General features: G+C 44.6%; 1 protein-coding gene across 4 annotated transcripts in view; it reads right to left on the reverse strand.

The window, feature by feature from the left end:
- Positions 1–26,655, reverse strand: part of dcc (DCC netrin 1 receptor) — a 109,904-nt gene that overhangs the window by 72,159 nt on the left and 11,090 nt on the right. For all 4 annotated transcript variants that reach the window (XM_029837888.1, XM_029837887.1, XM_029837890.1 and 1 more), the window contains exons 2-5: positions 5,816–6,172; positions 3,376–3,663; positions 728–878; positions 429–565 (exon numbers count right to left, since the gene is read on the reverse strand). In XM_029837888.1, the coding sequence (XP_029693748.1) occupies positions 429–565; positions 728–878; positions 3,376–3,663; positions 5,816–6,172 (933 nt within the window). The remainder of the gene's footprint in view (positions 1–428; positions 566–727; positions 879–3,375; positions 3,664–5,815; positions 6,173–26,655) is intronic.

Raw genomic sequence — 26,655 nt, forward strand, 5'->3', positions numbered from 1 at the left:
CGGGAAGCTGAGGAGCAGTCAGACAGTAAATACAAACAGATTATTTTAAATAAAAGCTCCTGGAGCAAACATGGGTGTTGTAATTCATATTTTATAAGAGCATTTGATTGTGGGAGTGTTTCTCTTCCCTGTCTGCAAGCAGGAGCCTCTTCTGTCAACACAGCATCGTGAATCATTTATTTTACTTTCCACTTTGTGGGATGACAGGCTCTTATCGGTTTCTTTTCTGCAGGTTTTAGTCTCCTGGGAGCTCTGAGATCTTACAGGATTGCTTGCTTTTATTTTCACATAAGTAAGAACTAAAGACTCCTGTGAGGTCTGAGGTTAGCATCAGGTGGGTGTTTCACCATGTAACATCTGTTATCCAGACCCTTCCTGGACCCCTCATGTTATGCTGTAACCTGCACCTACAGGCAAGGAAGACTTACCGAGGACACCCAGCTCAGCCTGTGCAGTGATGTTCTGGTTCCTGTTGGCAGCTGTGCAGCTGTAGCTGCCCGAGTCATCGTCAGTGACGCTCCGGATGAGCAGATTACTGCCGACCAGCAGAGAATACTTCTTATTCCTGCAGAGAGGGAAACACTGCCTTACACATCTACCTGTATTCTTAGTCACATGTGCAGCCCACACTAAAAGATATCTCTACATTTTTTATAAATAAATAAGTAAATAAATAAATAAAATCAAGCATCAACTTGTTCTCTGAGTTGCAGTAAAAGTCACTGACCAGCTCTGGATGAGCTCCTCTCCTTTTCTCCACTGAATGCTCGGTGTTGGGTATCCAGAGACAGAACATTCCAGCACCACGTCTGTTCCCAGCAGAGCTGTTACTTTGGAGGGACGCTGGAGGAACTGAAGACTTCTAGGCAGACCTGGTTCTGAGCAGCAGAATAACAGCTTTTCAGAAGTGTTTTTTTTAACCTTTGATAGAGATTTATTTAGAGATGCTGTCATGTCATGTGATAACTGCACTCAGAAGTTTCAGAAGTTCGAACTGAAACCACCATCTGTCCAAGAAAAAGTACAGATCTTTGGTTTTTACCTGCCACCATCAAAAAAACAAGAGCTATTACAAGAGAAGTACTCCTGTTGTAATAAAGTTTAAATATAATGAAGGTTACCAGCAGATCCACTCAAAGGACTCAGGTTCTCCCCAACAGAACCTACTGTCCTCAAAGAGTAGAATGTGGAAACATTGACATGTTTCTGAGTCATTAACAGGTGTCACTGTTCATTATGTCTGCATTCAAGCAGATTCTATGTTTGAATCTGTTTGCTTATGAAAGCCAAAACCACTCTAACATGATCAAAATGCATGTGTGAAAAGCTCAATAGAGTTTTTAGAGGAATAAATGTGGAAGGTGGACGTTTGAGCGACTGAGTTGTGTGTGATGGAGAGAGGGTGTGTTGGCATACCGCTGATGTTTGTAGTCATCACAGTTTGACAAATCACAACTGCTGACTATAAACATTACACATATCAACTTTATGATTCGGGGAAGTCTGTAGAGCTGATTTATCGTGTCAGTCAGGGGTGTCCAGAGCCAGTCCTCAAGGGCCTCAATCCTACCACACAGGCTTTGGGATCCATAGACTGTAAAACTGGACGTAGTCGCCAGGTCATTGAAAACTGATAAAAACTGATTTTACGTCCACAGAGATCCACGGGGAACTCCAGAAAGCTCTGGTTCTGATCCACTCCCATTCATTATGAAATATGAAATAGTCATTCCAAATCAGCCACAACAGCATCAACAAGCTAAATTTTATCATCCTAAAGTATGATCTGGTTGTGAGTTCCATAATTAATTAGATATAGATCCTTTAAAAGTGGAGTACAGCACAGTCTGTGGGTGGGCTACATAGAGTAACATCAAGTTAAAGGTGAAAGAGCTGTCTGCCTGGTAGGACAGAAATCCTGACTGGCTTGGGGCACTTGAGGACTGGATCTGGACCCACCTGCTGTCTCGTCAAAGATTTTAAGACCATTCACATATAAATACTGCGATGTGTGGAGACTACGTCCTAGTCAGGCATCTTTCCCTCCCACAGCATTTGCATCTGGACCTGAGTCCCAACCCCTACCGTGATCTAGCTGAGGTATTAAATAAAGCTGATGGCGTCTCAGTGCACCCCATAAAATATATTAAATTTAGTTCATGTCAATTTAAATCAGTGCACTTCACTAGAATCTTGTCTAATGAAGATTTTACAGAGCCAGAGCAAGCATCCTTGGTGAGGTAAAACTGCCTTTTACTGTAATAAGACGAAATAGTAAAATTGGGGCCCCTTTTTCGGTCACAATTAAATTTCCTACTAACCAAGATGTGAAATCACCACACGACAGTCATCCCCTGCCAAGCAGCCCCTTATCCAGGGTCAGGCCTGTAGCAAATTCTTCTAGTCTGAGTTTCTTGAAAGTCTCACACTGGAGGGGATTTCATTACCAGTTTACCAGCTCCTGATGGATACACCACCATACACGATATCATGGGTATTTTTTCCACACCTAAAGACTTCCTCCTTCTATCTAAACCCTTTTCCTGTGTGAAAACAGCAAATGTTCCTGTTGAAAATGGCTGTATTTACTGCAGACACACTCCAGGTTTGGAGCCTTTTATAAAAAAAGAATTTCCCAGTCCCTTGAATCTGCCATGCACTGCAGACTTGACTTCTGGTCAACAGAAGCCTTAAATCAAGTGCACAGAACTCTGACAAGTTCTGAATTCTGCTACAAGTGTTAATAAATGCTGCTGTTAACACAAGAAAAGTGCAGTTTGACAAGCCAGGCGATTGGCCACTATTACTCTAGTATAAACTATACTTATAAATCGGCCCTATCAACGTCCTACAGGTGAGTTTTCTGTGGCCAAAAGGCTGAGAACGCAGAAATGAATGAAGGTGGCTGAAAAATGTGACAAAAGACATTGAAAGCCCTCAGCATGGAGTAATTTCCAGCATATTGTATGTGCTTTGAGGTGGGTGTGGATTTGAAGGGCAAGGTACATGTAATTATCCTCCTAAAGAGCAACATTCGTACTCAGAAAGCTCCCGCTGATGGAGCAAAGGAACACTTCAGAAGCATGTTACGCGTATAAAAGTGAGTTAACGCTGTAATTTGAAGGGACAAGTGGAATATGGGACTAAGAACGGTGGCTGACACAAAGAAGCAGGTTGAAAACACTTGTCTCCGCTCAACCACTTCCTCAACACTTGTAATTTCTAACTGTATAACAAATAGCTCGAAAAAGAAAGTGGAGAGGACACAGCCTAGGACAATATAGCGTCAGAAGAACCCCCTTCCATTCCCTCCCCCACCCCTCCCCTCTCCATCGTACTCCCACAACACAGCAAATATCAAGGTGCCAACAGTACCTGGAAGGACTCGGAGTTCTGCATCACTTCCTGTCCTGCTGCTGCCAGGATTGTCTGCCAAACACCGATACATGGCCGAGTCGGGGGGCTGGACACGGCTGACCTGCAGTGAGCCAGATGGTAACATCGCTAGATGAGAATTGGGGTCGAAGGTCACAGGCAGGTCTTCTCGGTTCTTCTGCCAGCGGATCACAGGTGATGGGTCACCCGAGACCTTACATTCCAGCAGAGCTGTGTCGCCAAGGTAGGTAGACACAGACTTGGTGGGAATAACAACCTTAAGGGGACCTGGAAGGAGAGAATATCGCTTAATTAAGCATTCATTTTTTTCACTGCTATTGGGCTATTAAGTGATCTAAATCAACCCATAATCTGAAATACAACGATGTTGCAAGGGATCGATAATCCCAAAAATTAATATCAGGGCATCATTTGTTGCACTCTCACAAATATTAGATTAACATCTAATTCAAATTTCCAGCTGTTTCTATAACAGTCCTGTGTTTGTGATGAGCTGTTGGACAGTTATGCCACAGATACCAGACCTTTTCTATACTGTGATAAAAATAGAGGAATAGTCAAACTAATAATTTGAATCTGCTGCAGGGAGAACGGTTATAGTGGCAGCACTAAAGCAGCGGAAGGAAGGTGATGTGAAGCAGGAAGTACAGCCTGTTGAGCCTCTCATAGAGGTGGGAGGATCACAAAATGCAAGAAGATGTGTCAGGTGGAGAGTTGGAGAATACCAGCAGGAGCACAGATGAAAGTCAGGCGGAAAAGCAGGCAGAGTGTGGACGAGTAGTGTCCAGCCCACTGTGTTAAGGACCCGTGCTGTTCCCTGTCTGATAAGATCCAATTCAGCAGCAAACAGCCTGTAGCTGGATAAACATGTGACCTTGCTGCCTGCCAGCCTCAGTCTGGTCTCCCAGTAAAAGGACCACATACATCATCATCATCTGATGCGCATGCAAAACATCCATCCAGCAGCATCCTGTATGAGATACTGGACCAGAAGGAGAGGGGAGCAGGGAGGCTGTAGCCCCACCACCCTGACAGGCAGCAGAATGGACAAGAATATTCCTTGTTGGGTTAAACCCTAAAGCCAACAATCCCAAGGACATCCAAGACCTCAACCTTCAAAGGACTACTGATGGAGCCCCTGCACCTAAAGGAAGGACAGCACGGCCCCACCCCCGAGCATCCCAGGCCCGGGCGGAGCCAGCCACACGGTCCCGCGACATTTACGCTTCAATGAAACAATATTTGTGGTATTTGTAGGGCAGAAAAGTTTGGTTTGACTCTGAAACTGAGTGACCAGTGTGTCGTGGTAGCTGGGACGTGAAGCGCAATGTGGTGTGAGCAAAGTTGACAGGAACGCTGATGTGGATCCGGGTTGTGTCTTACGTAAGTTCTGCTGCTGTCAGCTCCTGTTTGGCTCCCACTTCTGCCTGCAGTTACACAAACCAACACCTACACAGCCCATATGACCATGTTACTGTCACTTCACATCAGCGTTTCATTCCTGAAGCATCACAATAAAATGTGTCACAGTAAAAAGTTTCAAAATATTCAATATTCAATAAGTTCAAGAAATGGGCAAGAAAACTGTTAAAAATTAATTAAAGGCTTAACAACAGATTTATTAATCATTCATCTACATAATAATCTATCTCAGCTCATGCAGCACATAGGTCAACTGGGTCCTGTCCCCTAAAGCTCTGCATATACGTCCCTCTGGTTTGGACCAGGGAAACATTCTATAAAACTGCACTGAGAGCAAAGACGCACAACTTGGATCAACACCAGAAAGGAAGAGAAGTGTGACAGATGATCTGGAAAGGAGGAGATGAAAAACTGCCTGAACACATCCTCTTTGCGTTCCAGCATGAAACTGGCAGTTCTTTGATATTTATCATTCAAACAAATAACATTTAAATCTGGGCAACATCTCATATGGGTTTTGAATAGAAGTCTGAAAAGCTAAACTTAATGAAAACATGGAATTTGCTTGCTTGCCAGATGTCAGAAAATACAGAATCAATCAGTCTCAGTTAATTAGGTCTAAAGTCTGAGCTTCCATGATAATATGGCAGAAGAACGCTCAGATGATCAGCCTGCGTGCTGAGCCCTCTCACTCATAATCTATAATAAATCTAGACACAAAGCTTCCATCTAGTAATTATTGCACTACCCTGAAAACTTGAGGAAGCTGTTATATATTTAATGGTGGCTCAGTGTGAAGAACCAGGACTTGCCTCTTAATGGCTCCATTCTATTGATCTCAAGATGTTACTAAATTGTATTAACCTACAATTACCGTGGTTATATTCAATGAATATGAAGCGTGAAAACGGGGGCTACATGTGAGCCCCCACAGAGGGTGTGAAGGGCAGGTCAATGTGTTGTGCAGATAATATAACCTTATGAGGAAGTCTCTTACCAGCCACACTGACTCTGGCTATGCGGCTAACAATGCTCCCCAGTCCGTCCAGCGTGGCGAGGCACTGGTATTCCCCTTCATCAGGCCGGTGGTGTCGTGAATGCATCACATTCTGCACCAGTAGTGAACCATTTGCAAGCTGCTGCCGCCTCTCGTCTACCATTGTGCTTAGCAACACGCCGTCCTTGCGCCATGCGATGGAGGGAGGCTCCGCCACTGCGTCTGACTGTGCCTGGCAGTCCAGCTGCAGCGTCCCTCCTTGCACCGTCACTGTGTCCTGAGGCTCCTGGGAGAAGGTGAATTCCATAAAACTTCCCAAGCTGGATGAAGAGGAGGGAGAAGAGAAGGTATCTGATCCTGTAGGAGGTGGAGAGAAGGTGGTACAACGTAAGACACAGCGAGTCATCAGGGCTTCTTCTCTGTGTAACCAAACATTAGTTTTCAGATTTCAACCCCAAAAAGACCTGAAATGCAACCAAAGAGAAAGAAAGAACGGGCTTCGTCCACTATAATGAGGACTAACTATTGGTAGTAATAGTAATCCAAAGGTTGCGTCAGTAAGGTCAACCGCAGTAAACCCTAGATGTTCAAATCCATTCTCTGACTCCCAGACTGAGAAGGGTGAGGCCCAACAACAGTTTTTACTTGGGTCTGAAGAAAGACAGGAGGACGGTCCCAACAGGTAGTGTACTATCCTCAACATTACACCTGTGACATGGGTCCACCTGTCTTTATCCATGAAAAGCTCCAGAGAGCCGCTGGTACCCTTGCTGATGCAGTGTTCTGAGGCAAAGGTCAGTAGAGCGTCACAGTGGCAGATGTCAGGCCCTCAGGCCAACTTCCTGCATTCAGAGACAATCACACCAGTGGCCAGCAGGATCTTATTTGGGAGGGCTCTGGTCTCCTTTCACGGGAGCAGACGCCAGTAGTGCTGATGGGCTGTGGCCCCCTCTCCCTCCTGGCCCTGTCCAGCTCTCCAGGAAACAGTATGTTACTCTGTGAGAGCTAACCTTCTACTGATGGGTGGATCCCAACCAAGGTCACAAGCAAGAAACACAACCGGCTGAAATGAATCGGTTGACTGATTTCATTCTAGTCAGTGAATCAATAAGTTAAATAGGACAAAATTTGCTCGCAAATGTTGTTGCTGTAATATTATACTATAAAAAGATTATTAAAAATAAATGCTTTAATGAGTGTTATGACAAATGCTAGTTTATATGCCAGTGTAGACGACTAATGCAGCACATTTCATTGTAAACAAAACAATAACAGTCTACTGTACTAATAATTATTATGGGGTGGGCTCATTTAGGACTTTAACACCGGGAGGTCTCCCTGTCTTTCTGCCTGGAAAGTAGGTGTTTCATCTAGCACCACTGTGGTAACCTGACCAGTCTCGTTACCATGGCAATGTGTTGTTGACCAACCCCCCCTCCAGAAATTTCATTTTTACACAGTTTGTCCTCAGATTTCTGGAACCAGATAATAGTTTTCTGAAGTTATGTTCAGCATAAAAGTAATCCATCAGCGGTGGTGGCAGAGTTTATCCTGGTTTGTAATCTGGAAGAAAATGACTTTTATTGTTTGGTTCTTTATTAATTTCAAAGATGAAGAAGATGTAAACATTGAAACTTTTGTTTCCAAGGGTGTGGCACACGGCTGCACTGGTCTTAACAGATTTTATTGTTATTGTTTTTGTTATTGTTGTTATTGTTATTATTATTATTAATAATAGTAGTAGTAGTAGTAATAGGAGTAGTAGCACTAGTATTAGTATTAGTAGTAGTAATAGTAGTAGCAGTAGTAGTAGTAGTAGTAGTAGCAGTAGTAGTAGTAGTAGTAGTAGCAGTAGTAGCAGTAGTAGGAGTAGTAGTAGTAGCAGTAGTAGTAGCATTAGTAGTAGTAGTAGTAGTAGTAGTAGTAGCAGTAGTAGTAGTAGTAGTAGTAGTAGCAGTAGTAGGAGTAGTAGGAGTAGTAGGAGTAGCAGTAGTAGTAGTAGTAGTAGCAGCAGTAGTAGCAGTAGTAGAAGAGGTAGTAGTAGTAGCAGTAGTAGTAGCATTAGTAGTAGTAGTAGTAGTAGTAGTAGCAGTAGTAGTAGTAGTAGCAGTAGTAGTAGCAGTAGTAGCAGTAGTAGCAGTAGCAGTAGTAGTAGTAGTAGCATTAGTAGAGTGGCAGGAGGATGGACGGCTCTGTTATTAGAGAGGAGCAGCTGAGCTCAGCTGGGCTCCTCCCTGGACATAAAATATGAGCTGATCAGGTCAGCGATATCTGTACCTTATTATGAGTACTATCAGTGTTATTAGTGTTGTTGTTATTTTGTTAGTAGTTTATTAGTTGAATTGTTCAAATGTGGGATCATAATGATTCTGTCCATCATGAAAACCTCTCTCCTATCAAGAAATTAGGAGCTGGTGAGCTGTACACACACACACACACACACACAGCTGTCCTCCTCCTCATAGCCTGACTGAGGTTTTTGCATCTGAGCCACTTTAGCAGCAGTAACGTGCAGCAAAGGTCCCACTAATACGTTCTGTCCTGTCTGTGATGCTTTTACAGTGTTTGTCCTGGACAACAGAGCTGAACTCGTGTTTGTTTTTCCATTTCAAACATCTCACGTGCACATCGGCAGAAAACAGTAGGGAAGAATTCTTCATTTTTAAAAGAACGATATTCCACGTCCACACTTCAAGTCCAAGAGTGAAGTGAACTGGACTTGGGAGGATTTGATTTTAATCCATTTGGAACCTCTTCCAGGGTTTCCCCAGAAGCTGACTGTGAGAGGCAGCAGAAGCCGTCCAGCATTTGACTGATAAGACGACTCAGTGACAGTGAGGTGGCAAACAGCCAAGGCTTCACACGCACACACACACACACACACACACACACACACACACACACACACACACACACACACACGGGCACATGAGCACTACGTCTGCCACCATGTGCTAGCTTTCTTGTACGTACATGCTTCTAAAGGAAATCATAAAAACATATTTTATCTGCAAAGTGGGGACCTTTTTGGAAATGAGGACATGTTCTCTGGTCCTCACAACTTCAAACTGCTGTTTGAGGACCAAAGTCTTGGTTTTCAAGTTAAACTATGGCTCCTCTTAGCGTTCGGGTGTGACGGTTGCTGATAGAGGCTTCGGGAAATAAAACAGTGGAAATGTGAAATGAGCTACATGCTGTCTACTGCTTCAGGCTTCATCTCTGTGCTGATATCTTCACTTAGATGAATCCAAATTGGAGGACAGAAACCCCAGGAACACAGACCAGGTTCTGTGAGGTGCTACCTAGACAGGGAGCTGGTTCTACAGCAGGCAAGTATGGGAAGATCTAGATGATATAACAGCTCCTATAAGTATGACCAAGCACCAAAGCATGTTAAAGTGCATAGGTCCACATACAGAACCTCGAGGAACTTCATGATGTAAGAGGAGGAAACATCCTCTAATGTAAATGTAGAAAAATACAATAAAAATGCAGATGAAGATGACTTCAAAGCAAATAGATCTGCATCTCTTCAGATTTATAGCCAGGCAAAGTTCAAATGTAGAGTGGCAGCAGGTCCAGAAGGACCTTCCAGACGTTCCCCCTCCTTAGCAAACATCCCTGCTGTGTCAGGGGGGTTCCACAGTATCCACAGACCAGATGGGGAATCTAATCCCTTCAGTCCAATCTGGGTCTAAATTCAGGATCTTCTCCAATTAAAAATGCCCCCAAAATCCTCCAAAGGAAAGGGCCCAGGAGGAAACCTAATCCGATCATAATCCCCCCCCCCCCGCTGATACGTTCAGTCACATACTGACATATAGGAGCTCCTCAAGTCAAAGAAGAGGACATCAGCTCGGTCTCTCCAGTCTCCAGTCTGTTGTGTTGGGTCCTTCCAGGTGTGTTTGTGCGGCACATCATGGTGAAGTGCTTCTGTCCCTTCATGATAGAACTCCTACACGAAGCCAACTCCTGGCACACATATCCAGATGTGTGTGTGTGTGGGGGGGGTGTGGGTGTGTGGGTGTGTGTGTTCAGCTGTGAAATTGTTAAACAGTGGGCTCTCAGTAGGACACAAAGGGTGGATGACAAGCGAGACTTGACTTCTCAAAGGAGGATTAATGCTATGCAAACACACATGTGCGCACACACACACACACATGCACTCTCTCACACACACACACACCACAGCTGTTTTATAGTGTCTGACCCTCAACAACCCTTTTTTTTAATGACAACAACGGAGAAAACCTGAAAATCACTGTTATTATCTGTCTGTTCCCTCTTATTCTAATCACTTTTTGTTTGGGATCTTGGTTGCTGTGTCTAATGTCCTCTGGTTAGTAACCGATATTTCCCTTCCCTCCACTCAGGCCCAGCATAAACTGTTGTTGCGTCCAGTACAGCCAGTAAACACTGGTATAAAGCTAATACTGTCCATGTAGCAGCTACTGCACTGCCTGTCTGTCCCCAGGAGACGGGTCCCTCATCTGTGGCTCCCCTGCAGGTTTCTTCTTTGTCCTTACAAAGGTTTTAAGTCTTTCCTGACTTGGTTCGAGGGTCTAAGGACAGAGGAGGTCATGACTGTGCAAATTTTAAAGCCCTTTTAAAGAACTGGTGTCCTGCTAACTCTGTAGGCGTTAATGAGGGTTTGCTTTGATCCGCACTGGGATCGTTTCCATCGTTCTCTCATTTCAGGCTTAGTTTTTGCTTTGCAGAGGTTTCTCCTGCTTCAGCTGGAAACCAGCGCCGCCCAACTGGGGTCACCAGTTGTGGCTGGCGTTGTGCACGTTGCTGTGGGTGTGTAGGGCGGGGATGAGGTGATTGTGGGGCCATTGGAACAGGAGAATCCATTTACATAATGAGGACACAGGAGTGTGTCTGCGTGGCTGCATCATGTCGACGTCTCACATTCTCTTTAAGGGGCTTTTTACTGCAGATTTGCTTCACAGCAATAATTTCACCAGCTTTGTCTCCATCACCCCTTGTTCTCACTTAAACACAGTAGCTGTGTCCTTTCTAGCCACCCTCATCATACAGCCTTCATAGATCCTTCCATTCCTTCTCTTCTCGTTTCCTTCCTGGGGGGTGGGGGAGGGGGGGGTCACTGACCCACATCACCCCACATTGTCAGATTTCAGATCGATAGTATTGATCTGAAAACTTCTGCAGCTCTACGTGTTTATGCTTTTTGATATGTGTAAATGTTGTTGTATTGATTTGAACTGAGATCTTTTTGAATATTGAGCTGCTTGGCTATAATTAGGATTCCTGTAGAACATTGGAAGTTGACCTTATTTGAGCTCCAGTATGAGCATACACACAGTAAATTAATGAGACTTTATTTATGTAAATAAGCTTCCTGAATCCTCCGAGCATCTGATCACAGCGGAGCTCATTTATGAGCTCACCTGAGCTGCAACTCCATGGGGGTTTTCTGCTCCGGTCTACGACCGAGTGCAGCCACAGATCCTTTTAAAAGCTTTTAAAAGTAGTTCTGCCACAATAGTGGCTCCAGCGTTTCCAGTGTGATGGTGTGTGGTCAGGCTGTCAGCTGACCCAGAGTTTGTGTGTGTGTTTAAAGATGGCAGCCTCAGCAGCTGTAGAAATAAACTCATATCCAGCTGCTTCAGATTAAAAGTCCTGATGTCATCAGTCAGTCGCAGCAACAGCTTGTTAGGAGCCGTCGGTGTAATCAGCCTTTTCAAAGGCGTAATGGCTGCCGGCTCGGCTCGGCCTGAATATGTTTTGAGTTCAAATGTAGAAGAATCTGCCTGTGGGGATGTTTATCTTCATCTCATCTTCCAAAACTTAAAACATATTCCAGAAAAGGTAATTACATGATTATAGCACAGCCTGTGAAGCAAGACCTGTCCCTTCTCCTGGTGAAGAAACTGGTACTCTTCTATCTACAGTAAGTGTCTTCTTGTCTTGAAGCAGCAGCAATAAATCCTCTTAAATTAATATTTGAATGTTGGTGATGTTTGTGTGACTGTCAACACCCTGCTGATGGCTTGGATCTATTAAGGAAACACATTTAAATGTGGCTAAAAGGAATTCAAGAACAACACCAGAAACATTGATGCCAGAGAGGGGGGCTGGGATGAGTCCATCCAGTGGTGGCCCCTGCCTTCGCCCATCACCCGAAAAGGAAAAGGCTACCAAGAATGTGAAACCAAACCAGAAGCAGGTTGCTAAACTGCTCAACGAATGTAATAAACTAGATATATATTTACAGTATATGTCAGAAAAGTTAACACTCAGCAATCATTTACTAAATATTCACCTTTTTTCTGATCACAGTTTGAGGTGAAATCATTAAAAAGGTTGAAAAAAGGCGCTCCGGACTGATCACGTTACACTTCAGCACAGCCACCAATCAGATTTTACAGTTTCTACCCTTTATTTAGCAGATTGTCTGACTCGTCACAACAGATTTTGTTGCTACTGACAGGTGCCAAAGAGTCATCAACACATCTGCTGAGAGACACCACCGTGCTGCACGCCGTCCGATCTGTGTCTGCGCCCGTCTGACATCTGTGACCAATCAGGACAGAAGCCACAGGCTTTCCAACTGCCGTCCCCCGAGACAAAGCACCCCCCACCACCAACACACACACACACACACACACTCACACGAGCCTGACAGATTGGTAGTTTATGGGTGTTAACAGACAGAAAGCCTCTTTCTTCACCATCATCAGTCACTGACTTCAGACCCTCCTCCTCTTGGGCTCACATCACTTCTGTGTGTGTGTGTGTGTGTGTGTGTGTGTGTGTGTATTTTCTTTGTCTGTGTGTAGGTCTGGTTTATTAAGGAGGGAAATAAACACAGCTAAACGTTTGACGTCTGTGGAGCCAAACACGTCTAAATGCAAGACGTGAACACGTGTGTGTTTGTGGAAAAGTGGGTGGGGCCAGTGTGTTTATTTCAAGGTCACTAGTCACCAGTGTGTTGATGTGGGGTGAAAAGGGTCACCATTCCACACAAATCAGACAATGGTTAATGCATCAGCTCGTGTGAAGCAAAGAGGGAATCAAAGGTGTTAATGGGACAGGATCTGACCTGAGAGTCTCGCTCAGTGACTCTCTGGTGCTTCCAAACCCACATATGTCCACCAGACTGGATCACCAGGGTCTCAATGCTTTGATCTATAGGCAGACAGAACTGCACAGACAGCAGTGTTGGAAGGTTTGGCTGTTGATCGGGAACAGTGTTTAGAGAGTATTTATTCAGGCGTCACCTCACTGAATATTCAGCTCCCTCCACTTTAACAAACATTATTTCCCACAAGCCCACAGGCTGCTGCATTTCAGCGATGAACAGCACTCCAACAGCTCCCTGACCTCAAAACTGTCTGTCTGTCAGCACGGCGTCCTGCACTGAGATCACATCCAGGAGCCTTGTGCTCACCAGACCTCCCTGCTAATCAGACCGCTGTGGCTCAGCCTAACAGAGGGCTGTCGGAACCCAGGGCCGAATCCAACTGGGCCTTCTGGCGGACCAGGTGATAGTCTTTCCCACTGGCCTCAGGGAAGTTGAATTCTACCTGAGAGGATAGAAAACCCAGCTGGATTGTGGAACTGGAGGACTGGGTGTGGACACTCCTGGTCTCACTGTTTACTTAACAAAAAGCAGGATGTCCAGTGATGCAGAGGCCCTCACTTTAAATGGATTACACTTTTTTACTTTTAGATTTGAAGTCTGAACTAAAATTCCCCTGCGTGACTGTACAAGACATCCCCCATTCAAGCATTCACACGTCTCCTGGGTGATGTCCATCTCCTGCTCTCCTGCACTCTGTAGATCCTCTAGTCCACCATGATAAATCTGTGAGGCTGTGACACATCAGACAGCCCATTAAATCACTGCTTTCCAGGATGAATCCAGACTGATCTGCTGCCAGGTTGTTGGGACTCGTTTATCTCTAATTCTAATTTGTGTTTTGTAGTTGAGTTTTGCTGAGTTGGACATGATGAGAAAGTAGGCCACCAGGCCTCCTCGAGTATGCAGACATTCCAAATAGAGAGAGGAGAAGAACATTAAAGCCTAAACCAGCACATTAATGAGGTCAATGCTGCTGCAGGAACATCTGAAGGACCTTTGATCACAGCACTGAACATCATGTAGCAACGTCACGTCTCCAGGTCATCTTATCTTCTGTGTTGTCAACTGTCTTGTCTCACATGGTTAAATTGAGGGTTTGTTCTACGTTTTAAGAAACAAATTAGTCCATGTTTCCATCCTGTGACGGCTCCTCACTGTTTGTTTTGTCTGGAAACATCACAGAATCCTGAGGATTCTCACCTGATTCTTAAAGATTTTTTTTTCCTATTTCTCGTTGCCAACGGGATCCTCCTGAATCTGTTCTCATTAAAATCTGTCTGGATGTTCACCCGATGAACTGATGGAACAAACAACATAACCTGCAGCAAGGTCTAAAACACACAACCACCAACACACACATGCAAGCGCACATGTAGTATAAACAGGCGCTCCACATGGAGCCGCAGGCCCCTGAACGTTAAATTTAGGATCCACATTAGCCACCGTGTGTGTGTGTGTGTGTGTGTGTGTGTGTGCGTGCGTGCGTGCGTGCGTGCGTGCGTGCGTGCGTGCGTGCGTGCGTGCGTGCGTGCGTGCGTGTGCGTGTGTGCATGCGTGCGTGCATGTTTGTGTGTTTTGAGGGGATTGGTTGCTGTCAATCAGAATCAGTGAAGCATGAGGGGGGAGTGGGGGGGGGGTGTTGCCTTGGGGAATGATGCCAATATAGCCTTCTTCCCTCCTTCTCTTTATTTCTGCAGCTGAATTGTCTTTCCTAAAGTCTCTTTATCTTCAATATTTCAATTTTCCATCATGTTGTAATAAACCAAGGTTTATTTTTACAAAGAAAAATGTACCATGTGAAGAAACAAACTTTATTGTTTGGTTGACTGAAGGAATCGTGCATCCGAATCATTCTGTTGGTTAAACTCTTCCCCAGATGTAGCCCAGCTCCTCTCCACAACTCTGAATATGAATACAGGCCCAACCTGCAGCACATGCAGGGGTCACCATGGCAGCAGCAGCAGCAGAGCAGCAGCAGCACGAGTAGCAGCAGCAGCAGCAGCAGAGCAGCAGAGCAGCAGCAGCAGAGCAGCAGCAGAGCAGCAGCAGCAGAGCAGCAGCAGCAGAGCAGCAGCAGAGCAGCAGCAGCAGAGCAGCAGCAGCAGAGCAGCAGCAGCAGAGCAGCAGCAGCAGAGCAGCAGCAGAGCAGCAGCAGCAGAGCAGCAGCAGCAGAGCAGCAGCAGCAGCAGCAGCAGCAACAGCAGCAGCACACACAAACTAACACTCACAGATACACACACACTCACACACACACCCTCTCTCTCACACACACACACACTCTCACACACACACACCCTCACTCACACATACACACACACACTCTCTCTCACACACACACACACACACACACACACACGCACACCCTCTCACACACACACACACCCTCACTCACACATACACACATACACACACACTCTCTCTCACACACACACGCACGCACACACGCACACACGCACTAGTTAACCACCTCTGGAGTCTTATTATCCAACTGAAATCCTCCCTCCAGCTTTATTCTCTCTCTGGTTTCCTCCTGATAAATGCAATATGGATCTCTTTATTTTTAGAACACATCAGTGTGGTGACATGTGTGATTAACGCCGTGAGGAGGTGCTGACTTCCTCTCTAGATCATCCAGTAACAGCAGGTCATATGTTTGATCTCCATCTGTGGCTAATAAAGCTGAACTCAGCCAGAGGCTTCAAAAGCAGCCTCTGTTCTGCACAGTAACTGTGTCAGCAGTGTGGACCCCAGCCGTCTGTCTGTCCATGAGCGTGGTTTAGGTGAGAGAGGACCAGAGACGGACTATTAGGGCCCTCAGTGCTGGTGTGTAGGCATCTAACATGGTGTCAAACACCATCCAGGGTAGAGGTTGAACCCTGGTCAGTGCTGAGGCATACGTACTCTACCATGTTACCTCACTGGTTTCACACCAGTTTCTCCTTCATCAATAACACAACTACTGAGTGATTATACAAGAAATGCAACGCTGAGGAGGCTGAATATTACAAGACACCATTAAAGACTTCCAGCGTCTGAGTTTTCTACAGTGACGGTTCTCTGGGGAAACCTCTGCAGACAGACGCTGAAGCCTGTTGGGAAAGGTTCCCTTATGATGACATTTTCCCATCATTTTTTGGTGTTGGTGGGGGCCATGACATTATTAATGGATTCATGTCATATTTAAAGGTGAAGGTAAGAGGACAGTAACCAAGACTACAGTGTGACTTGAGCAGGTCTGACTAAGAAATGATGCAATGCTGCAGGTCAAGATAAGGCTGGAAAAACCTGAAACGACACCAAGTCAATGGAAAAACCCACCTGAGCAGGTGCAGCTTGTGCCAGTGTTTATTAATTTAACAACAATTTAACAATTAGATCAACTAATATGCTCAGTCTCATCAGGGTTGGCTGGATGGCACAGACCCCCCACAGCTTACCCGTCCATCACAGACCACACACGGTCCACTCACACACACTCAAGCTTTCCCTTCACGTCTCCATCGTCTGTTCAGCAGCACAAACAAACACACTTGATAAAATCTCAGAAATGTCCCAGAATCTGAAAACAAGCTCAGTCCAGATGTGACCCAGGAGCCACACACCGCCCAGGTCACGTCCACTGTACCACCAGGTCCCATCACCACTGGTTTCCAGGGTAATTGAACATTGATTTCAGTGTTTCCACCTGGATTATTCAGCTTTAATTTGAGCTGAAGAGGAATGACTTGGATTTAGTCTTCTCACATTTGTTCCTGCTGGTTCTGGCACGACCAGGAATCTGGGATTGTGCTCCTGGACTGTGTCTGATCCCTGCCCGTTCAGGTCACACTTGTTTATTAACCCACCAGGAACTAGGTTCATTAGGCTAATTAGTCTGATTAAAGCAGCAGTGACCTGAAGAGAGACGGAGCCTTGGGCCAGACAGCTGGGACACCTGTCTAACCCTCATCCACTAAATGCTCTCTCTATACTGGGTTTATGCCCCACTCCTCCCCCTACTCCTCACCCACCCCTTCCCACTCCTCTCCCACTCCCCCCCCACCTTCCTTTTTGCTTGTTTAATTATCATTTTGTTTTTTTAAGCTTGTTGCGTCCGTAGGTCACAGACATGGCAGGCAGTGCTTTTATGGTCCTTCCCACAGGATATTTACCCGTTTGTATAAATTATAGTAGAGAGCATACTGTAACATTTGGGTCGTAACACCGCACCTATTTGAAATGCAAATTGTGGGTGCAGCATGAGCCTGTTTGTGTATTTCTCTCCGTGCACTTTGGAAAAAGGAGCTTGTGTTTGTATTTAAGCTCATGCCGAGCTCAGCAAGAACAAAGTGAGTGCAGGACAGACTGCTTGTTTTCATGTATTTATACATTTATTTTGTATAAATGTTTGCATTTTAATGAGAGCGAGTCACTAAAACATTAGAAGGGATTTTTCTCCCCTGAGACGCTGAAGAATGTCCATTCTTATTTGACTGTGGTTGTGAGGAATCTAAAAAAGCTGAAGGTGGCATAAAGGATCATCCCAGAGGCCACCGTAATGAGTGTCTGACATTGGCTAATGGGTTTGCTCTGATGTTCATCATCAGCAGCTGTAATAAGACACAACTCGTCCTCCTTGAGAACATTCATCAAGCAGTCATGTGACTGACGCTGCTTTTCTCTTTTTAGTTGCAACTGGGATGTATTGGGCAACAAATGGTGAGTTTGTCCTCAAACTCGATCCGTTGAAGCACTAAAAATGGGAATTATCATTCATATTTATTAAGGAGAGAACGGTGGTGAGCAGGTGAACTGGGTGATGGATAGTGGAGTGAAGGCTGATCTCATCTCACAGATGAGCTCAGATGGTTTCACCATAAGAGTCTCAGAATATAAAGTGCCCCCCCCCCCGCCTCTTGTGTGGGTGCTGCATCACCACAGGCCAGTCAGATCAGTCAGGATGGACCCTGACTGACCCCGTCCACCTGTGGAAGCCCCAACACTGAGCGTCTGAGCCTCAGAACTGAACCTCAGCAGAGAGTTGGCCTGTTGTGAGGAACCACCGTTTCATTTACATCACCTGTGTGTGAGCAGGGCTGTCACACTGGCCCCTAGCACGTTGGCCAGGGGCCAGTGTGAGGCCCCTGATGCTGTCTCCATGTAGATGTTTGACACCCCCACCTGCGTAGGCTTTGTTGTAGACCATGACCAGCCAGTCGTGGAGAAGATCCCCTGATGGCCTTGTCCTCTGTCAGTGTCACATCCCCCCTTCCCCACTGTGTGGTGACTTCTGTCTCCATTCCTTCATAGTAAGTCATTTTATTTTTAAAGAGAGAAGAAAAACTTTAGGGAAAACATGTAAGAGAATGTTAAAGACCAGCGATAACCTTTGAATACCTTTACTGGATGATTTCCTTTATCCTCTTTTTCTAGAAAGTTTGTGTTTGGTGTCTAATACGACCTCCATGCAGTAAAATATTAAACCAAGCTTTGAAGTGGTCCCTCAGAGATCTTCCTCTTCTGTCTAGGAGCCTTTCTTGTTGCAAAATAACAGTGCCAACAGAACTCAGCATCTCATCAGTGATCACACAGCTCTGATCTCATTCATGCAAACATTTCAGTTTAGTTTTGAGTCTGCTCTTCGCTCTCTCCGGAGGCCTTTTCATGACAAACACCACCGCTTTTCTTTGCGGTCAATGTTTTAATTTGTACTTATTCTTTTTAATATCATTATTTTTTTGACTGAACAAATGTAGAAAGCCTCCAGCAGCCTTCACATCTCCCCTCATGCAATCATCTCTGACAGGCTCTTCAGGACTAAATGAATGTGCTCAGTCTTGCTGACAGATGAGGATCGTTGACCAGAGTCAGCACTAATATCTACTGAGATGCAGTCGGCCTTCAGACAAATACTCTGGCCACTTGACATCACTTTTTTCTGCTTTCCTCTTCAATGTTGGGCAGCTGTTTGAGAGCACACATTTGAATCATTATATCAGATTTTAAAATGGGTTGAGCTTAACGAACCCTGACTGAGGAAGCTCCACCCCTCAGTTTAGTTGTGCTCTCCTAAAATATCCACTAGATGTCCCTGTGAGAGCCAGCTGCAGCCTAGCCAAGCCTGTAGAGCATTCAAATATTAGAGGTCACGCTCAAAGCCCTGCGTTCTGTAAAGCACCTACAGACTATTGGGATTGTAACAGACGCTGTATAAATAAAGAAGAACTGAGCTGAAACGTCACAGCAGCGCCTGTGGATCACGAGAGCCCAACACAAATATTGTTCATTCCTCTTTACAGGCAGCATCAGAAACATAAAGCTTTATTGTCACTGTGCCAAATGGTACAACAAAATTTGGGTGTTCAAACACACACAGAGACACACAGGCACAAACACTAAATCCCTATTTACAATCCCACTCAGTTCAGCTAATTAGTATAACAGACTCAACACAATGCAGAGTCTCCACGTCGTGACCATGTCGTTTCCATGTCACGTCCATGTCATGTCCATGTTGTAGAGCACATCAGAGACATTGGTCGTTTGGACGTGTCCTCAGTCAGGTAATGCTACTTCCCCCCTGTAGATGCAGTCAAGACTCCAGTGGCTGACTGGTCTACAAAGAGGATTGTGACAATCCCGAGGAACTATCAATACTCTCAAAGAGTCCTGCCTTGGCCCAAACCAACCCAGCACCCTCATCTTAACCACAGATCCCTCTGGAACACCCCGAGACCCTCACAGCCACAACCAGAGGAATGGTTCACTATGGCAACAGGAGGGTGGTGCAACCTCAGAGGCATGTGGACTGTTGCACCACTGGCCTCAAAGCATTTGTAATGATGACTATTCTTGATTTTTCCTCTATATTTGTGCCATTGGGAGCCACTCTAACCAGTCCATTTAGCCTCTGTGTGGGTAAAACAACAAATGTTGCTACAGTTTGTGTGTGTACATGATACACACAGAACCACAACAGCTATATGATCCACATAAGGAGCTGTAATTAACACGTGTGCCGTCTGTATTTGTTTCTGATGTCAACCCACCAAACGCTGCCTCCTAGACACAAACGTCACCTCCCACACTGTCAACACATAATTGTATCTTTACAGTTTTCAGCTCTGCTCTTTCATTTTCAGAACAAAGACCTCTAAAATCTCCATGAACAATTTAGCATCTATTAATTTTATACAGACCAATTCAGGCGCAACAGAGTGAAGGGCTGAAGGAGGAAGAAAGAGAGACTGTGGCTAATCCCCCTCTTCACCGTCCTCATTTCTCTCTGCCGTTCCAGCCTCAGTGATGTATGACCACTATCACTGGAAATAATGACTTACCTGCACACAATCTATTATTTCACTACAAGGCAGAGGATAAAAAGTGAGGAGGAAGAGGAAACCAGAAAAATGTGTGTGAAATTGAGAGGAAAGAGGGGAAGGAGGGGAAGATGCTGTGTTTCCCTGTGTCAGGGTTAGGAGGAGCAGGAGGAGAAACAACCCAACTGTGAGGCGGAGGAAGAGAAGGAGGTACCAAATAAGCTGCTGTTGTAGATAAAATGGATTCAAATCGAAATAAAACTTACGGCTATGATGTGACATGAATCTAGGCGTCATTGGTTGTATTGGTATATAGTGAATACAGCAGGCCAGAACTGGCTCCATACATCTACCTGCTATTGTTTAGGTAGCAGTGAAGGAATAAGCAGGGGTGCCACCAGGGCTTTGGGGCCCCATGAAAAACCCATCACTTTGGGCCACAACAAACAATGCAAATCCTAAAAATATAACCCTGCTCAGCTTTGTATCAATATTGTCCTTCTTTTTAAAAAAAAAAAAAAAAAAATTCCTAATAGAGGTGGGATGAGATATCGTCTATCAGAAGAAGAACCACAACAGAGGGTGTGGGAGGGTCAGCATGTCGGCGTTTGAAGGGAAAAACACCCCGAAGATGCTCCGTTTAAATGCTATGTATATGGGACATAACAGGCTTGTTGAGTGGACATTATTGACAGCGACAGAGGCAGATGGGACAAACGCATGGGGAGGAGGCTAACACTGGCTTTATGCAAGTCTCCCAGTTGACTGCTGTCCAGTCTGCCCATTAAAGGGTAGAGAAACCTACATGAGCCTGGTCCTGCTCAAGGTTTCTTCCTGTCAAAGGGGAGTTTTTCCTTGCCACTGTTGCTTGTCTGGGGTTAGGCCCTGGGATTCTGGAAAGCGCCTGGAAACAATTCTGATTGAATAAGACGCTATATAAATAAAGATTGATTTGATTTGATTTGATTTGATTTGATTTGATTTGATTTGATTTGATTTGATTTGATTTGATTTGATTTGATTTGATTTGAGAAAGGCTGGACAACGTTAACAAAGGCCTTGGCGTCTCAGCATCCACAAATACACAAATATAAATAACACTAGTTACTTTTTGGTTAGTACGGTAATGTATGGAGTCATCTTTGGCAAAGAGCTGAGGGACATACTTTCGTCCCTTCTCTGTAACTTTTTGCTCTTTTTTTCTGGTGCCTGATGGAGCCAATCCCATAGTTATTAAAAAGAATAAAGCCCGGGTGGATCATCATCAGAGCTTTGTTGTTTCACCATAGAAGTGTGACAATACCTCATGAAGCCTGTAGCTTCATTTATTAAGTAAATGTGTTACATGAACAACAATGATAACAAAAGTGTAGCATAAAGCTCCGCCTCACCCCTAACCCCCCCCCACCAGATCCAAATCCAAAGTCATGTTGTCTGAAAAAAAATTACACAAATCAAAATACTTCTAATACTTTATTATAAATGTACCTACAAACAGTCCACTGAATAAACTGCATGATATCAGCTTACACATTTGAAATTCCTTAATTGGAGTAAGTATGTGTGTTCTATGTCCTGGTTCTGCTCAAGGTTTCTTCCTGTTAAAGGGTAGTTTTTCCTGCCACTGTGGCTGGTTGTGGGTCAGGTCCTGGGATTCTGCAAAGGTCTGAGAGAGCTTTATCTCAGGTCTTTCCTCCTTCGCTAGCATCTCCTGACCTTGGACTTTTGGGGGTTTTGGCAGTGCAGCGGAGTGGACCCACCCACAGGGTGCCGTCAACATATGGAGGGGCTGGCCCTACATCCTGGACTAGGACTGAGGCTCCGCAGGAAGAACTGGACCCATTCCATAAGGAAACTATCCCGCCAAAATAAAGCAGCTTTGTTTTCCATTGTAATTCATTTTCAATTTGCTTCGTAAAAGCCATTCCTTTTTACTCTCTACTATTACTCATCTCATGTTAGTTGATGCTAATGCTACATTTTTGACACTTTTCAGTATTACTGTCAAAGACATCAATCTTAATTAAGTTTGATCTCTTTAAATGTCATGTTTTTTAATCAAGATTGTTTTTTTTATTTACAGTCCATCCTTACTGACACCATATGGTGAGCAAAGACACAAGCACACACTCACATACACAACACACTCGCTCGGGACAGTGGATGTTGGCAGCAATGTAGTGTTGTGGGTAATTTGGATAAATCTGGTAATTGTGCCAACAAGACTGAGAGAACAGACAGCAACTAATAGCACATGCAAATGAGCCAGCCATATGTCTGCCTGTGTGTATGTGTGTGCGTGTGTGTGTGCATGTGTGTGTGTGTTTGTGCCCGTGTGTGTGTGTGTTTTTGTAAATTTTAGACCTCTAATCAATACATCTTGTCAGCCAGTAGGTGATAGATTATTGATTGTAATCAGCCTGTCCTGTGTGTGTGTGCAGACAGCCTCTAATTCTTCTGTCAATCTGCCCAACTACTCAGTGCACAAACAGACAGACACACACACACACACACACACACATACACATCATGTAAACGAACACATACACACTAATGTAAAGAAAACATATTACAATCGAGGATGTTGCAACATCCAACATCAATTGTTCTCAGACAGGCAGCGGGCGGGCGGGCGGACGGACGGACGGACGGACGGACGGACGGACGGACGGACGGACGGACGGACGGACGGACGGACGGACGGACGAAGAAACATAGATAGATAGATAGATAGATAGATAGATAGATAGATAGATAGATAGATAGATAGATAGATGGAACCCTGTCATGCCCCATGCCTGTTTAGAAATAATCAGACTCTGATTACCAACAGTGTTTATTTATTTATTTACTATCAGCTTCAACCAATCAGAAATATCTTCAGTCACAGTGGGAGGAGATGAACCGCAACAATACTTTACCCGTCTCTCCCTCTCTGTCTCTCTGCCCCCCTCTCTCTCTGTCTCTCCATCCACCTCTCTCTCTCGCCCCTCTCTCTCCCTCTCCCCCTCTATCTCTCCCTCTCTTCCCCATCTCTCCCTCCCCCTCTCTGCTAGGTATTCAATCTTCATTCGTGGCTGCCACTGATGTGTGGAGAGAGAGAATGAGCTAGAGAAGCAGACAGTGTGCAGTCTGTGTGTGTGTGTGTGTGTGTGTCTGCGTGTCTGTGTGTTTGTGCCTGCGGTATGTGTGTTCTGAATATCAATGCTCCCCTTTGCTTGACTGGCCTTTTCCATTTACCCGCTTTCACACTTGTGTCTCCCACTTGTGTGACTGGGATGCATTTTCCTACAGGGATGGAAGGTGAACCGTGCTGTCTGAGAACAACCTCAGCCTTTAGCTGCTGCTTCAAAACACCGCTGAAATATAGAAACAAGTATATTAATAATAAAAAGCTCAATTCCATCCGTCTGGCTAGCACATTTATCAAAAGGCTGTTGTATAAGTTTGGTTCATCCAACCAAGTGCAAATGGATGGATGGATGGATGGATGGATGGATGGATGGATGGATGGATGGATGGATGGATGGATGGATGGATGGATGGATGGATGGATGGATGGATGGATGGATGGATGGATGGATGGATGAATGGATGGATGGATGGATGGATGGAAAGTGAATCTGTTGAAACACCAGATATATTATCTTTGAAGAAAGAAGCATGAATTTTCCCTCCCAGAGTGAATTGCTGGTATTTTGTGGAATTAAAAGCATCGAAGGACACAACACAGCTTGTCCATTTGTCCTTCAGTGTCAACAGTACAAAGTACCTCCCACAACACCAAGGTCCAGTCCGACCAGCTCCTCACGTCCGTGCTTTCCAATGATAAATGAACATGACATAAAATTAAACTTGCAGCAAGGAGAACTGCAGCGACTGATGCTGCTGAGGGTGTACAGCAGGATGATGGAACCCAGGCCTCTAGGGCCCCAATCCAGCTGGGGTTCCTGCCCGACCAGGTAGACAACTCTTTCATCTGGGTTCACCTGTTTCCTGCCTGGTAGGTCAGAAGCCCCAGTTGGATTGTGGCCCTTGAGGCCTGGGTTCTTACCAATGTTCAGTCTGAGGATGGATCCACCCTGATGAGACTGATGTCAACTGTGTACAAAGACAACCCAGTGCTGAAGGACGCTGTTCAAAACCCATGAACATGAACAGAGATTCCATCATTGACTGACCTCAAACACCTTCAAACAAAAGCAGAGCAGCCTCTGAGACAGCCGGTGGACGGGAGGAACTGGAGAGGAGACGGACAATCCCTCAAATGTCCAAGCAGGACAGCCGATGTCACACTGTCCCAAACCTTAATTAAATTGAGTTGGACCAGTTATGTCTTGCTGTAGCCCGTTATGGTCCAGAGCCAGTGGGCAGGTTCTGGTTCTCATATTCATTACTGGAACTTTGCTTCTCCAGTTCAATTGTTTTACTTTTTTGGAATCTGCCTTCAATTATCTTCTCACGTGTCCTTGAACGTGTCCTTGGCGCAAAATCCCAGCTGGATCTTTTAAGATCTCAGCAAAACCACCCACAGGTCACCACACCCTCAGGAAAAGGGGGGCGCCAGAGCTCTTGTTAGAGGCTTAAAGATTTCCACGCTTGGATGTCTTTTTTTCTTACATTTGTTTTTTCCAGATTTATTGTTTTTAATCTTCTAAAAGAACAATCTGCCAAAAACAGACAAAGTTTATGTTATAATGTGATTTGAAAATTAGTAGCCATTTAAGTCATCACTAAACTATTCTATTTATTTTATCTTTATTTAATTTGTTTTTTAAGCTTTTTATTTAGGACAAATTTACAAGCTTCCAAATAATTTATATATCATCAAATTGAAATTATCCAGATAATGAAACATAACTTAAAAAATATTTATAACATAAAAGTCATACTAATGAAAACTAAACAAATGAAAGTGTTGTATAAGTGTTGTAATTAACAACCATCTCACTGTCCCGCTACTGCAAGACTATCAGGACAACGGGAAGATTAAGTCATTTATAACCAATAGAAACATGACAAATTAAAAACAGACGTGATGGTAAATATGACTAAACAGCCTCAGTCCCAAGTGCCCCTCCCCCCAGATGACCTCTGACCCTCAGGATAGGGTGACGATACATAGATGTTGATAATAAGAAAAGGACTAAAAGACATTTTGTTCATACAAGAAACACTTAAAGTTACACTTAAAGTTGCCCTGAAAGAGAGAAAACTGAAGGAAATGGAGACCAACAAGGATGCTGTTACAATTTTACCCACTATGGCACAACCTAGTTTACCCAGATATTCCCTAAAAACATAAACATATCTTTTCTAACCCTAAGAATGAGCATTAGCTGCTTTATTTCAAATATGTTCTAGTACAATTTAATCCAGTTTGTGACTCAGGGAGGATCCTTTGTCATTAATTTATTATTAGCCAGTAGATGTTGGACTGTTACACACAGGTTTATTCTCATTCTTCTCACAGTGCCTGCTCTCAGCCCCAGATAGTCCTCAAACCCTGAGGCCATCCCAGTTTTCCTGGTTGCTTCCAGAGATGACTTAATATCTTATGAATAGATTAAAATGGCTGCTCAGTCCCAGAACAAGTTTTGGATTGTGGTCTTATTGATGCCACAGGATCTCCAGCAAGATGTGACAAAACCTTTAAAACACATATAAAATACTGTAGAACAGGTTTGAAAATGCTCATCATTGTCAGCTTGTTGAAAATAAAGTTCTAAAGTTCTACCAGTAAAACAGGAAAGACGTTCCCAAACTCAACAAAACCAATTAGATTTGATAAAGCGTTCCTCAAGAGTGAAGTGAGCGTTTGCTCTTTAGCTCTGTTCTTTACCCAGACCATTATCTGATGTCATTTATTCAAGAACTTCAGCTGATATCAGGAGTCCGAATGGGAACCTGCAGTTCTGAGCTCGACCAATCAGGTCTGATGCACCTGATACCCATTCAGAAGCTCCGCTACCCCATTAACTTTGGCTCCAAGCAAAAGCAGCTGCATGCTGCTTTAAAACAGCCCATAAAGCAGACATCAGGAGACACGGAGACCATCTGCTGCACAGCAGCCATGTTCTCTGACCGTCACACGCAAACACACACTGCCACCGGCAGGAAGGCAGAGGTGAAGCACACACGTGCATGGCCCTCAAGGTGCACTTTACCTTCTTAGCATCTCTCTTCGAGTTGCGCAGACCAACAAGAGGATGATCACACAAATCCACCAAGACTCTGATGGCTGATACATTGTTTGAAGCTTTACATATTGTCCCACTTCCCAAAGTAGACAGCAATAATCCTCCTACACAGGCAGATTACACCAAAGCTTTCAATAAGAACAACAAATAACGCTTGAAAATCCAAACGCCGACTATTTGAAAGCGCTGCAGTTTAGCTGAGAAAAACAACTGCAGGTGAATGCAGATGGGTTC

The sequence above is a fragment of the Takifugu rubripes genome, chromosome 6 (assembly GCF_901000725.2).
Source record: "Takifugu rubripes chromosome 6, fTakRub1.2, whole genome shotgun sequence".
Taxonomy (NCBI): Eukaryota; Metazoa; Chordata; class Actinopteri; order Tetraodontiformes; family Tetraodontidae; genus Takifugu; species Takifugu rubripes.